Source organism: Cupressus sempervirens, chromosome 1 (genome assembly GCF_028749045.1).
Source record: "Cupressus sempervirens isolate cs-2001-9-10 chromosome 1, ASM2874904v1, whole genome shotgun sequence".
NCBI lineage: Eukaryota > Viridiplantae > Streptophyta > Pinopsida > Cupressales > Cupressaceae > Cupressus > Cupressus sempervirens.
In genome coordinates, this window is record NC_143118.1 from 623,828,970 (window position 1) to 623,844,110 (window position 15,141).

Below are 15,141 nucleotides of genomic sequence, written 5' to 3' on the forward strand. Positions count from 1 at the left end.
TCCCATTAAGGCATTTCCAATTGCTTTAACTTGGGGGCATATATGTCACTCTCTTGTGCACTAACCCACTTTGATAGTTTGGAATCCTCTATTGAACTATTGACAATTGAAATTAACTTGCTATTTATACTTACAATTTTATTAAAAAATAAAAATTTGAAATTATCTCTTTCATCATAAATTTAAGACAATAATTTGAAATCTTCAACATTTTTAGAAAAAAATTAAGTAGATAGAATATCAATCTTTGTTTAAATTGTTGATAATGGCAATAAAAAATCCTCTCCTTAATACAATGTATATTTTTTTTAAACAATCGATGTATATTTATAAATTTTCAATCATCGTTCTATTCCACCATACAATAAATAGATTAGAAAAATCAGAACATTAGGCATTGTCACTAGGCTTGGCATCAAAGATCTGCCATCCAATCTGGGCAACCACCGATCCCCACTTATCGGAATCAGGGAATTAAATAAGATCTTCCTCATTTAAGTTGATCTCTTCCCAACTTGAATCTGATTCCAAACACAGATTTTCCTCCCAAACATCAACATTTTCAAAGTCATGGATATCAATTGGAATTCTGATCCTAGTGGGATGTTCAGTCACTTCTACTAAATTGTTGCCATTATAATCTTTCATATATTCTATACGACTCCTAGGTTCTTGTAAAACTTTGAAATGATCTTCGATTTTCTTGGTTTCTAACTTTGCATTTGGTTGCCCTGGATTATGAGCAGTAGTATTCAAACTACTTTTCTGAATAGGCTCCTCGCTAACATTTTTTTGGGAAATAACAGTGTCTTCATATTTCTTGATGTGACTAATGAATGATTCATCGTCCATTATAGAATCCAAGTTCAAATAAGGTAACCAGCGACTTCTCTCTTGTGAAAATGGTGCATGAGTGTGGCCAAAATCGTTTCTCTTCATAACTATATTCACTTCTGGACAACTCCCAAAATTTACGTCATCCCAGTTTGCCAAAGTTTCAGTGGCCCCATGTTCATGTATACCTGCTTACATATAACAAAACAATTTAATATCATTAAACAAAGAACTTGAAAGAGGCCACAAATAATCAATCTGGAAAACAAAGAGGTGCTTAAAGCAGGGGATATTCACTTAGTTAGCAGCTTTTCAGTGCAAAAGTGACAAGAGCCAAAGCTAAATCTACCTTTAGAAAATAAATATGCATAAGGAAAACATGAGAAGAGTCATATAATATGTCACCTGCATGAGCCTTCTTTACACCCTCCATTTCAAGCTCCGCTCCGAGGCGCCTGATTTCAGATTTTCTTGAATTCAATTTCACCTCAATATTAGCCATCTGTGACTGATAAACTTCTGCAGACTTTTGTAAAAATCTTTTTCCAACTGGATTTTCCTTTTCTTTGGGAGCATAGCAATCCTGGAGAATAAAGCTTCAATTCAATCTCTTTAGAATGGGAGGGAAAAAAGTGAGGAGAGCAATTTCAAGAAGATCAATCAACAAAGTCACAAAACAGTAACAAAAAAGGAACCGATGGAATATAGAACGATTGATTTACACAAAGATCAGAAATAACTGCGAGTTAATACAGAAAGAAAACATATCTAGAAATTAAAACAGGAATTAGGACATTCTATGATTACAAGACCAAGAAAATTAAAAAACAGACAGAATGAAATATGAGTTATGGGACAGCAAGATAAAAACGAAGCATTCTGTCACCACTTCAAATTTTTGAGAGGGTTTCCATTTTCCAATAAGAAATTATTGATATTTCACCATGGGCAGAGACCAGAGCTATAAACTTGGATGTTTGTTGTATGCATTAATAGGACCATAGCTTTTAGTGGAATAATCTTCTCTGTTCTATATCCAGTTCCTAGGGTGTACAAATTAAATAGTCATTTCCTAAAAGCTTTACATTCAAGAAAAATTTTAATAGTAAGTCAACGAAAGGAATAGAAACAAATTCTTGTGTCCACTGGCAACTTTTAATGATATAAAAAATATGGATTTAATCTTCCTAATTCTAAACAAACGCTTATGGTAATTCATAATCATCAGTAAGCAAAATCGTAATGCAGATAGAACAGTGTTAAACTATTTCACCTATCCTTATCCAAAAGATATCATAGCTTAGAAATTAAAAGAAATCAAACCTTTCCAGTTTTAGCCGAGTTGGCAGCAGCCAGTTGTTTGTTAAGCATGAAAGCAGTTACATCTGTTGATTTTGAAATACCTCTACTTTTCATAATACACTCAGATAAATTGCTGATGACAGACTGGAGAGTTTGAAGGTCATCTTCGTTCAGATTCTCCGAAAATGATGAATTAATGAGCAGCAACACTGATAAATTATGCATAGTTTGAACAGCCTTGTGACATTCTTCAGGGTCCCGACTACCTTTAGAAACTTGTTCAATGATTTGTGAAAAGGAATCGACACCAGTGTCCATAGGAATTTGAAGACTTCGATCCGATGCACACCGAAGAGGCCGTATTTCTTCATGGTCTTTGTAATTCACATACTGGGATAAATCAGACACAGGTGAGTAGTAAACATCAGACGAATCTGAACTTTCTGAAGCTGTTGACACATAATTTTCAGATCGTTTGCCGTGCGCTGAAAAGTAGTTGTCTTTCAATGAATATGAGAAATTTGATAGGGAATCATGTTCAGAAGAATCTGAGGCTGATGAGAAATAATTTTGAGAGGAATCTGAGGGTAAAGACGAATAATCTTCAGAGGAATATGACACTGGCGAGAAATGATCTTCAGAAGAACTTGAAAGCCTTGAAGAAAAACATTCCTGTAAATTTGAGAACGAATTTTTTCTACCAATTTCAGGGTAACATTTCTTCTCGTGCTTGAAATTCGATACCATCGAATTATCTGTCCATATGCCTGCAGCATGATACATAAAAAGCAAACAAGTTGATGTGTTAAGTGTGCTCAAGCTTTTCTCAGTAATACAACATTAATCTCCCTGTTGATAGTATTTATTTATCAGTAACACATTAAATATTTCAGATAAGATAAAATTGCACATAAAAACTGGCTGTAACAAGATCAGCCCTTCAAATTGTCTATAATTTAAGCCATTTCTGTCCCCAGTACAACAAAATGGGTTACGCTTACCTCAGAATTCAAACAGATGAATATAGAATGTAAATGGTCTGTACCAAATATTGTCCTAGAATTTTCTCTGTCCGAGACTCCGAGCTAAAAGACACCATCTATTTATGTGCATCTACATAATAAATAAATAAAAGAATCGAAGAGCTGTTTTCTAGAGGTGATATGGGGGAAATTTGTTAGCCCTCATTTGGGATGCTCCAAATGACCCTATTGGGCCCAGGTCCTAAGCAAATTAAAACATAAATTATCCAAATTAATTTATCTTTGAATCCGGACTGGTTAGAGCTATGCAAATTAAAACATAAATTATCCAAAGTAATTTATCTTTGAGTCCGGACTGGTTGAAGCTATCATTGTTCAACTGAGAATTAGAAACCTAACTTGAATGCGCTGAAATTAAGCCCGATTCCATTACAACAAGCCATTACATTGTGAAAACTGTGACCTAGAATACTTTCAGCAAATTCCTAATTTATATTGTGCTATCTCAAATTAGGAACAAGGACTTTTAGCTCAGGGGCAGAGCACCCCAGCAAATCAATGGGCAATGCTAAGATCTAGTTTAATCCTACTGTTTGGCCACAAAATTTGTGTCAGCAATTGTGGATTCTTTAAAACTCTTGTACCAAATTTTATGGTGGGAACTGTCAATTCTTGAAAACTTTCGTATCCAATTTATCAGGAAGATGTATACATAAAATTATGAATTGCAGAAGCTTGAAATCTTTCAAAATCAACAATGCGCTTGCCTTATTCAAGCAGAGGACAATAGCTGCTTTTCTAAAACGACTTGGTTCTGGTTCATGATATTTTATAGCAAATGAGATAAAGGAAAAAGTTGTTACCTAAGTCGTTACCTGTTATAGGTCGCTGGCCCCAATCGCATTTTCGTTGGCTCTTGGGCTTGAGTTGTGCACCATTATTGCTCCTCTTCTTCGTTGGCCAATTTCTTGCAAGATGGCCCAGCTCGCCACAACCATAACAATTTCTATTTCGAATTTGGCAGCTCTCTGTATAATCATTCTGCGAAACCACCTTCCCCTTTTCTGATTTATGAGACTCCATTCCCTATTTGTGGACAAAATAAACGAAAGATTCACAGAAATATGAACTTATTTGTCCCCGTGAGATCTCTTATTCACAAATTAGAGAATTACGAGCAATCTGTCACTGTGAGATCTCTTATTTATAAAATAAGGATACATCAATCACACCCGGAAGGGTATTGGGCGCGTCGGTGACTCGGTAGGATGTTTATTTGCTTTTTTATTCTTATTCCTTTTTGTTTTGTTTTTTTTGCGTTTTTGCTTTTTTCAGTTTTTTTTAAAAACTCCGATTCTTTTTATGTTTATTTTTATTCTTATATTTTATTGAGCTAAGATAGGTACATTATATGTTTCTTAATTAATATTTCTAAATTGATTATAGTATTTTGATGATGAATATAGGCAAGAATATTTGTTATAGCAAAATTTATATTTTAAAATATTTTATCAGTTTCTCTTGTGAAAATATATAAAGAATACAAACAATTTTATAAATCTTTTATAAAATCTATATTTTTTATCCTTTATAAATTTTAATATCATTATTTTCTTCCATCAATTTTAATAAGCATTGAAAGAAAACCTTAATAGGAAATGTTCAAAATTTTCAATAAAAGACAAATTTAATAAAAATGAACAATAGAAAATGATTAGAACACCTATAGAGTCCTAAAAAAATCATTGCAATGGTGAAATGTAAATGATGTGAGTGAATTAAATTGTGTTGTCTTTAAAATCATCAATTATTCAATTATGATTATAAATCTTCAAAATCATAGAACTGAAATTAATTTATAAAATAGAATTAAAAATATAATTTTACCCCATCTTATCTTATAAATGCAATCTAGTAATATATTACATATTGAATAAATAAAAATTATTGCATTTTAGATACTTCAAATTATTTATACTTCTTTTTGTGTCCAATGTGCAAACTTTCACACCATGGTTTGGTGGTTGCAAGGCACATGGACGATGCTGGCAAAAATAGAAAAGGGCACTTAGAGATAATGCTAGTATTGAGTGCTTAGGCATGTAAAGGACCTAAATAGATGCCTAATTCCTACCTTCGTGGCAATGCCAAGTGTATATGAGCAATGTTAGTATGCTAATAGAAACCAAATTTAAATAAAGCTTCTACAAACTAAACAAAATTCATAAACTTCAAGATAGACTAAGATGAGCTCTCAATTAAGAATATGAGCCATTAATGGGCTCTCTCAATAAGAAGCTCTCTTGTTGAGTGGCTTTGTCTAAATAGATAGGATGTATGCTCAAGCTTATGCTTCAAAAAGGGCTTCAAATGGAGTTGGAATTTGGGTGTGAGTGTATGGGTTTGATGTAAAATGGCTTCTTAAAATGGCATTATGACTTTACTTCATGGATTGTGTTATTTTGCAAAGGGGAAGGATCCAATTTATAGGCAAGAGGCTTGAGAGATTGAGGGCTAAGATGCAAGGATGGGAAAAAGCTCATGGAGGGCTCAAATTGCATGAGAAGAGAGCACATGGATTGTGCTTCCTTACAGCCAATCAGGGAGTGACACATGTCACAAGGTGAGAGGATGGAGGAAAGGGGAAGGATGAGTCAACAAAGGAGGCTCAAGGGATAAAATCTTCATAAAGACCCTCATAATGGCTTGTAAGAGCAATAAAAGGGCTTGGAAGAGTCATTTATGACCTTGTGGGCTTCATAAATTTTTATGGTTGAGATATTTTGAGGGAGATGAGAGCAATTTCGACTTGGGCTTGATTAGGAGGGTTTTAAGCTTGTTTAGGATTGTGAAAATGATTAGAGGATGGATTAGGATGGTTTAGGATTAGCTTAGGGATAGGCAAGTGGATGACATTTAATGAGGGTGGGTGAAGGAGGAGATATTTGTTAACTTTGGCTTGGGTTAGTAAGTCTTAACCCATGTTTAGGGAATGTCACAAGGTTAGGAGGGGATTAGGATTAGGTTTAAAGACATCTTCTAGAAGAGTCTAGACTTTGGATGAGGATAAAGACTTTCTAGAATAGTCTAGAATTTCCTAGGATGAGGATGAAGACTTTCTAGAAGAGTCTAGAACTTCTTAGGATGAGGATAAATTAGATTTTTAGGAAATAAATAAAGTTTTATTTATTTCAAGGGTTTGGGTTGAGGAGATATTTATTAAAACTTTTTTAATAAACATGAGGATTAATATTTAATCTTAATTAAATATTTTGAGTTGGGATTAGGGATAGGAAATGATGGGATTAGCCTTTAATCAAAATTAAAGAAGGATTAGAAGATTTTGGAAGAGGTTAGTGGTCTTAAGGAAATTGGCCAAGTTTTGGGCAAAAAATAATTTTTTTATTTATTTTGGATTTTTTTGGTCAATTTATTAATTAAATAATTAATAAATAAGGAAATAATGTTTAAATAAGATTTAAACATTTTTGGGAGGGATTCCTTAATTAAATATTTTAAATTAAGATAAAGGGATTTAATGGCATAAAAATAAATTAATTAATTAAATAAATAAATAATTAATAAATGATGATGTCATTAGGAATTTTTCAAAAAATAAAAATATTTTATTTTCTAAAGGTTTTTAGGTGTCTACATTTTGCCCCTCTTTGATGTGATGCCGCAAGTGGCATGGCATCAAAGATAAGAAAATAAGATGGCCAAGGCTAGAGCAGAAGAGGAGAGAATGGATTGCAAGATGCCCCCTCAAGAAGGTGGCGGGGAGAAAAAGCGAGGCTCGACAACTTCTTGAAAAGTACAAGAATCTGAGATGAGCAAGAAGACTCAGATTGGCTTAAGAGAAGAGGTTTAGTTAGCTCAAACTCTCACCGGAGAATCAGAGGCACAAGAGGAAGCAAGCTTAAGATCTTAGGGATTGCAGAGGATGAAGGAGCAGAGCGCTATAAAAGGAATCCAGGATGGGGAGAAGGATGAGGGGATTATAAAGCTGATGCAACAAGATTTCAAAGAGTCAGATTGGCAGAAGATGGGTTTCGAAGATCCCTAGGACTAGGATTGTGGATCTCGAAAGATGAGGCTTGGTGGATTGATTTGGATTGGTGGATCCCTAAGACTAGGATTTTGGATCCCTAAAGCTAAAGGTGAGGAGTGATTCAAAGAGATATTGATGCATAAGCTGGGGTAGGAGAAACAGATGTTGGATATGGATGGGGGATAATGGAGATGAAGGAAAACCATTGAAGCTTTTTGAGTGGGGGGATACTTCAAAGAGAAGTACCACCATGTAGTTGAGCACTAGATTTGCTATAGGACTGTTGGTTAATTGCTAAGGTTACCAAAAACATCAAGGCCTTTTCACCAACTATCCAGAGGACTGACGAACTGACTCAAAACAAACACGCAAGGATTGCCCCAGTATCACACATGAATCCCAGAGGAAGCAGTGTGGAAACGACACTGGGTAACCCACAAGCAGAAAAGAAAACAAACAAAAGACATGATCAAGACCTTACGCTCTGATTGCCCCATTCGCAGTATACCATGATATGGAAGATCGTGGCAACTTTGAGGAGGGAACAAGGAGATTGCTTGGAAAAGATATTTCAAGACCCAATAGGGAAGAGTCCAAATCAAAAGAAAGCGAAAATCCAAAAGAGAATCGTTTGCCAATGAGATGGGTAGGACGAGGTACTAACGGACCAAGATCAGACATGAGGAAAGCTATATCCTACAAGGACCTATCAGAGAGCACCTAAGCTGGTGGATTTGGATGAGTGATGCGTCCGGCAAGCTGAAGTAAGAAAGATAGCACTTTGGTGATAGGAAATCTAGCTAAAGGATGCATTGGAATAGCTAACCAAGATGTGCGATGGGTGCAAGATGCTGATCAAGGAGGAACTGACACGAACACTGGATAGATACAATGGTACTAAGCTAAAGAGGATGTACAAGCTGATGGACCAAGATATTTACAAGCTGAAGCTGACCAAGATAGTTACAAGTAGGCAAAAGCTCAGGATGATAGGATAGTGGGATGGTTTGATGTTGTGCAAGATGCGAAAGCTAAGGGTGGGGTGATAGTGAAAGATATGGATTTGGAAGGATGCATCCAATGATGATGAGATATTTTGTGACCAAGGATAGCTAGAGGAGCAGGATGAGATGGCTGGATAGGATGGTAGATAGCTAAGATTATGATGGATATAAAGATATGGCATTGGGTTTGCATGAGGATAGCCTAGAGCTAGATACCAATGACAAGGGAGGATGGACAAGGCAAGATCTCCAAGGAATATAGTATCCCCAATCAGAAGATAACATGCGAAAGGAGGTCTTATGATGGATGTGATAGGATTGAAGCTAGGATGGAAAAAGTTGAAGGGGCTAGGGAGATGGATGATAGCTGGGATGGTTGGTTGAAGCTGCAGGAGATAAGTGGATGGTGTGATATGGAAGATGGAGGGTGGAGGATAGGTGGATAGATTGGAAGATGGAGTTGGATGTCAAGAGATGACCAAAAGCATGAGGGTGATAGGCTAAGCTGGGGATGGCGGGACTATGCATGACGCTTGTTTGCTGAGTTTTCATCATGGTACTTGTCCAAGGCGCTTGAATTGCCAAGTTTTCACCAGTGGACACTTTATTTTTCTTTTTTCTTTTTTGACTTTTTGAATTTGGACTTAGCTGGAATGGTTTTGGATTTCTTCAGCTATTTTGGCTTTTTTGGGATTTTTCACTGGCTGTTGGAATGTTCAATTTTGTTGCTAGTTGTTGGTACATTGGATGTGTAATTTATGCAATAGATTGGATTAGATGGGATTGATGGTAGGATATGGAGGGATGAAAAGGTTGGAAAGGAGCATGAGATGGGGATGCTTGCAAGAGCAACATTGGCACATGTTGGGACAGGTGTGAAAAGAGCATATGGGGGATAAATGGTAGATGCGAGCGTGATGGAGGATTTGTGGAAGCGTGCTTGGGGATATAGGCACCCAAGATGGAGTTAGGAGATGGGGGACATGAGTCACTGGATGGAGGATTAGCAATGGTGGATGCCATTATGCATTGGGTTTCAACTTTTTTCTTTGGGATCCACATGGTTTTGGATTTTCTTTTCATAGGCTTTTGCATTATTTTGCATTCTTTGATTGGATTTTTCCTTTTTGGAGTATGTCTTTTAGAATAGACATATGATTTCCTAGGATGTGGATTTTTAGCTTTATGCATTTTGAAGTTGGCATTTACATTGCTATGGTAAGCTTTGGGAAGATGGTTAGGAGAAGCTTTGTGAGATGGAGAGGATATGGGAGAGTGTGCAGGGGGATGATGATGGATGATGTGCCCTGATATGTGTCTTTGTTGATCTTGCATAGGAATGGAGGGAATAGGATTTGAATGATGGCTGATAGGAGGATGGAGGATGGTAGATTTTGGGACATAGGGACCCAAAATGGATTTAGCGGATGAAGGGGGGATATGGTAGGTTGTTTTAGGTTGCTAAGATGGTGGAGGGGGGATGACATAAGATTTCTTGAAGGAGTGATGGGAGGCTGGCATGGGGGGTTTGGAGATAGGCTTGGTTTGGGGGTGTGGTGTACCAACACCTTTAGATGGTGAGCCTTTGGATACATATCCAAGACCATGAAATCCTAGATTTTTTTGTGCAATAATAGGCTTTCTGATTCCTTGCCCTTGTGGTCCTAAACCTTGACCTTGATAATGCCATCGATTGAGCATTTGAACTAGCTAAGGATACTTTTTGCTTGCAGAAAATGGTGGAAGTGCTTTATCAAATGTACTGCGATAGGGAGATACTATTCTTAATTCTTTTGCTGAGAGGAGGCCACTATGGATGAATGCAAGTGAACCAAGAGGGTATATTATAGATGGTGAAATAGCTTGGATAGGTGGTAAGATGGAAGCATGGAGTGGAGGAGATGGTAGGATAGGATCTTGATTTAGCTGATGGGATGAAAAGATATCCTGCAGTAGAGGAGGTATGGCTTGAGGTTTTGGAGATGGAGGGGATAGTGACTGCACTATGGATGGAAGACATGGTACGATGATATCTTCTTTTATGCTTTGGGGGATGTCAACATGCTTTTGGATAGGATCTTGATAGGATTGGTTTGGAGTGGATGGTGTGATAGGAGGTGAAGGGATGGACTCTTCAAAGGCAGCGGATGGATAGATGGGAGATTCAGTAGTGGAGATGGGTGAGTAGAAGATGGATGCATAAGGGTCATTATGGGAGATTTGGGAAATGCTTGGAGGTGATGTGGATAGGATTTGGAGGGTTTTGATAGATGGTGGGATTTTGATGCTTGTGGGAAGTGGAAGGATTTTAAGCAATTTGATGGATGGTATGGGGATGATAGCTATGGGAGATGGAGGTGATATTATAGATGGGGAAGCTTCATTACTGACTACTTCACATGGTTGGATTAGATGACATGGCTTATCGACTGTTGGAGGTGGTGGATTGATAGGAATAGCTAGTGTGATGAGGGTGGAAGATTGGAAGCTTGGTTGATTGGGTGATGGAGGAGAAGTTGGGATATTAGATGGCATGACTAGATAGTTTGGAATAACTTTTGGATTTTGGGGGATGGTTGGTGGAAGGCCTCTAAGGCTCTCAAGATACCCGTCATAGTCAACAAGATTTTCATCATCATTGGAATAGGATGTAGCGGGAGAAAGGACAATACGACCAAACACATCATGATAGGTTTGGGATTTCATGTTTTGATGATGAGTTGGAAGGGGATGGGGTCTTGCATATGGATGAACACGGAAGCTCATGGTTGGATTTGGATTAAGCCTAGATTTTGGATTGACTGATGAAGGATTTCCTAGGGAGAGTCAAAGCTGTATGACAGACCTAAGGAGGATTGGCTGGAGATTTTTGGCTTTCTTGTGGATGGAAGATTTCAAGGGCATGCTATCAAAAAGTGAGAGTTTTGCTTTCCTATGCACTGGATTGGTGGAGATTGTGTCAACTTAAGGATAGACTAATGATCCTATGGGCATGACACGAGATTGACCACTTGTGGATCCCAACCTTTAGCTCAAGGTGATGAGGGATAACAAGTGACAAAGCTAGATTACCCTAGACAAAGCTCTGTCAAAGGGATAACCTTGGTGAGGCTGGTGGATTGGTTGGATTGATTGGATAGCAAATTCTAGTAGAATGACAACAACTCTCTAAAGGCTTGGGTGTGATTTTGGATTGGGTTGCTAGCTGGTTGGGGGGGATGATTTGGAGAGACTTTGGATTTGGGATTGTTCTAAAGCAAGGAACTAGATAAATTCAGTTGCAGTGGGGGAGCTTGGATGATTTTCTGATGAGGCAGTGACTATGCTAAGTATGCCTTGAGCTGGGAGATTTTTTCTTTTTTGGGATTTTGACCAAAGTTGGCAAACATTCATTCAAAAGCTATGAACAAACAAGCAGACAAAATTTTGGAGCAAGCACGTCAAACACACCAACATCCTAGGAAGCTTTCTACAAGGATGAAATTTGTTATAGCTAGGGAGTCCTCGATATACGCAAGGTACATGAGGCCCAAATCTGTAGATGAAACCAAAAAGATGTCACACAGCCGAGAGGAGCAGTAACCCACTTCTCCTCTTTCACTTCTCAAGGGTATAAAGTTCCTTGAGGCTTAGCCCAAGTGACAAAATCTTGATTCCAAGAGAGGTGTCTTTGGATTCGCCTCCCAATTTTTATACTCTGCCGAAATGCTGGAGTTGAGGTCGTCCGAAGGGGTGATGAAATCCCCAAGCAGGCCTCCTAAGAAGTGTAAAACAAGACCACATACATGATCTTGGGCTTTAAAAGAAATGTGTTTATTCCAATTGATGATTTAGATTTTGTAAGCTATGATTGAAGACACTTGTGATTATGGCATACAATGTTCATTCCAATTTGATAGCATCGTCAGCATAATGAAAGTCGAGAGATCGTCAACATAAGAAATGCGAGCATCATTGAAACTGCATCCAAACCATGCAATGTTCATTGATTGTTAGGCATTCAAGATTGAGTGTGAGTTTGTTTTAAGCCCAAAACAAAGATGTGTGAAACTCGATTGCCAAGCCCACGCCCGGAGGCCCTCCACGTCAAGATTTGTCCAATTTTTATGCCCAAATGAAGTGTGAGCGAGATTAATGTGCATTCAAAGAATTTTCTAACTTAGAAAAACCACTAAAGACCCAAGTGAGTGGATTTTGATCTTTGTGGAGCACTTAACACCCTCTTAGGTAGACCCATCCCCATAGATGGCACTGAGATTGCAACCAATGGTTAAATTAATGGGTGATTAAAAAGGGTGTGTCCAACTACAAACTTACTCAAAGCGTCTTTATTAGTTTTTATAACTTAGAAGATTTTAAAAATGTAGATTCTTTTTATGCCCCAAAAGATGATTATTTGATCTATGGCATTCAAGATTGGATTTGTTGTTTTAATCATGCATTCATAAAAAAAAAAAACTTGATTTTAATCCATGGCACTCAAGAGTGATTTTAGCAATATGCATTCAAAGACAAGTGATGAAACATTCAAGTTTTTTCGTTTGAGCATTCAAGATTGAGATTTTGTGTGTTGTTTTAAGAACTTTGAAGTGCTTTGTTTTAACCTTAGATCATTCAAGATTGTTTTGGACTCAAAAGTAAAAATGACTCTTTGTACTTTGGTTTTCGTTCAAGATTTTGTGTTCTAGTTTGCATGTTTTAAGCCAAAAAATGATATTCCTAGATTGTTTTGATGCATGAAAAACCTAAGAAACATTCAAGATTTTGCAACAAGACATTTGTTTGGAACAAATAACAAAGCTTTTAGGACAATTCTGGCAACCATTTAGGACTCTTAGTTTTCATGAGATTTTTAAAAGAACTTTAAAATATTTGCAAATTAGGTTCATTTTATCTTTGATTGATGCTTTGAGTTTGATTTAGATTTTAGTGTGCACTTAGTGTTGATTTTGAACCTTTTGAAATGGAAACTTGAAGTTCTTTTTAAATTCCCAAAAATGAAGTGTTCCTAACTTTGCATGAATGCATCTAAAACTTTGATGTTGCAAGGATGAAAATGATTGGATTGGTTTTAGTTTCTCTTGTTAAAAGATTTTTTTATTTTTTTTGCAAATTTTTAGTTTTTAATGGATTTAAGTATGATTTGGGGGTTCATTTTAAGCACTTAAAAAAAAAAAAGTGTATAATTTTGCTTCCTTGAAAAAAAAATGGCCAAGATCTCCCACAAGAAGAAGAAGAAGAAGTAGATGGAATAAGAAGAATATAGACAAGAAGAGGAAGAAGAATTCTAAGTGCTTTGTCCACCTATAAGCTTGAAAAATCTACAAACACTATGAGATAGACTATGAGTTCCTTTGTCTTCTTCATGCTCATGTGGACCTAGAAAAACCAATTTATACAATCCTACCAATCACAAAAAAAAGAAAAATTAACCAAAATCAACAAATGACATACAAAACTTGACTAAAAAAAATTAATGAAGATGAACCATGCGGGGTCCCACCGGGCGTGCCAAAATGTATATGAGCAATGTTAGTATGCTAATAGAAACCAAATTTAAATAAAGCTTCTACAAACTAAACAAAATTTATAAACTTTAAAATAGACTAAGATGAGCTCTCAATTAAGAATATGAGCCATTAATGGGCTCTCTCAATAAGAAGCTCTCTTGTTGAGTGGCTTTATCTAAATAGATAGGATGTATGCTCAAGCTTATGCTTCAAAAAGGGCTTCAAATGGAGTTGGAATTTGGGTGCGAGTGTATGGTTTTGATGTAAAATGGCTTCTTAAAATGGTATTATGGCTTTACTTCATGGATTGTGTTATTTTGCAAAGGGGAAGGATCCAATTTATAGGCAAGAGGCTTGAGGGATTGAGGGCTAAGATGCAAGGATGGGAAAAAGATCATGGAGGGCTCAGATTACATGAGAAGAGAGCACATGGATTGTGCTTCCTTACAGCAATAAAAGGGCTTGGAAGAGTCATTTATGACCTTGTGGGCTTCATAAAGTTTTATGGTTGAGATATTTTGAGGGAGATGAGAGCAATTTCGACTTGGGCTTGATTAGGAGGGTTTTAAGCTTGCTTAGGATTGTGCAAATGATCAGAGGATGGATTAGGATGGTTTAGGATTAGCTTAGGGATAGGCAAGTGGATGGCATTTAATGAGGGTGGGTGAAGGAGGAGATATTTGTTAACTTTGGCTTGGGTTAGTAAGTCTTAACCCATGTTTAGGGAATGTCACAAGGTTAGGAGGGGATTAGGATTAGGTTTAAAGACATCTTCTATAAGAGTCTAGACTTTGGATGAGGATAAAGACTTTCTAGAATAGTCTAGAATTTCCTAGGATGAGGATGAAGACTTTCTAGAAGAGTCTAGAACTTCTTAGGATGAGGATAAATTAGATTTTTAGGAAATAAATAAAGTTTTATTTATTTCAAGGGTTTGGGTTGAGGAGATATTTATTAAAACTTTTTTAATAAACATGAGGATTAATATTTAATCTTAATTAAATATTTTGAGTTGGGATTAGGGATAGGAAATGATGGGATTAGCCTTTAATCAAAATTAAAGAAGGATTAGAAGATTTTGGAAGAGGTTAGTGGTCTTAAGGAAATTGGCCAAGTTTTGGGCAAAAAATAATTTTTTTATTTATTTTGGATTTTTTTGGTCAATTTATTAATTAAATAATTAATAAATAAGGAAATAATGTTTAAATAAGATTTAAACATTTTTGGGAGGGATTCCTTAATTAAATATTTTTAATTAAGATAAAGGGATTTAATGGCATAAAAATAAATAAATAAATAAATAAATTAATTAATTAATTAATGATGATGTCATCAGAAATTTTTCAAAAAATAAAAATACTTTATTTTCTAAAGGTTTTTAGGTGTCTACACCAGGCTCTTCCTCTCTCAATTTTTTTTCGATGCCTAACAAGGTTCTTTTCCTTTTAGAGCTTAAG

General features: G+C 36.3%; 1 protein-coding gene across 1 annotated transcript; it reads right to left on the bottom strand.

Moving 5' to 3' along the window:
• Positions 1 to 224: 224 nt before the first annotated feature.
• LOC149579470 (uncharacterized) lies at positions 225 to 4,293 on the bottom strand. Its single transcript, XM_089808802.1, has 4 exons — positions 3,995 to 4,293; positions 2,158 to 2,903; positions 1,240 to 1,417; positions 225 to 1,022 (listed from the first exon to the last, which is right to left on the bottom strand). Exons 1-4 carry the CDS (start codon positions 4,200 to 4,202, stop codon positions 475 to 477), a joined length of 1,680 nt encoding a protein of 559 aa, XP_089664928.1. The 5' UTR covers positions 4,203 to 4,293; the 3' UTR covers positions 225 to 474.
• Between the last annotated feature and the right edge of the window lie 10,848 nt (positions 4,294 to 15,141).

Excerpts from the sequence above, each read along its gene's own strand:
- LOC149579470 (XM_089808802.1), bottom strand. The coding sequence starts at position 4,202 with ATGGAGTCTCATAAATCAGAAAAGGGGAAGGTGGTTTCGCAGAATGAT. Across the intron at positions 1,418-2,157 it reads ACTCGGCTAAAACTGGAAAG|GATTGCTATGCTCCCAAAGA; the intron begins GTTTGATTTCTT and ends TTTATTCTCCAG. Across the intron at positions 1,023-1,239 it reads TGTAAAGAAGGCTCATGCAG|GTATACATGAACATGGGGCC; the intron begins GTGACATATTAT and ends ATATGTAAGCAG.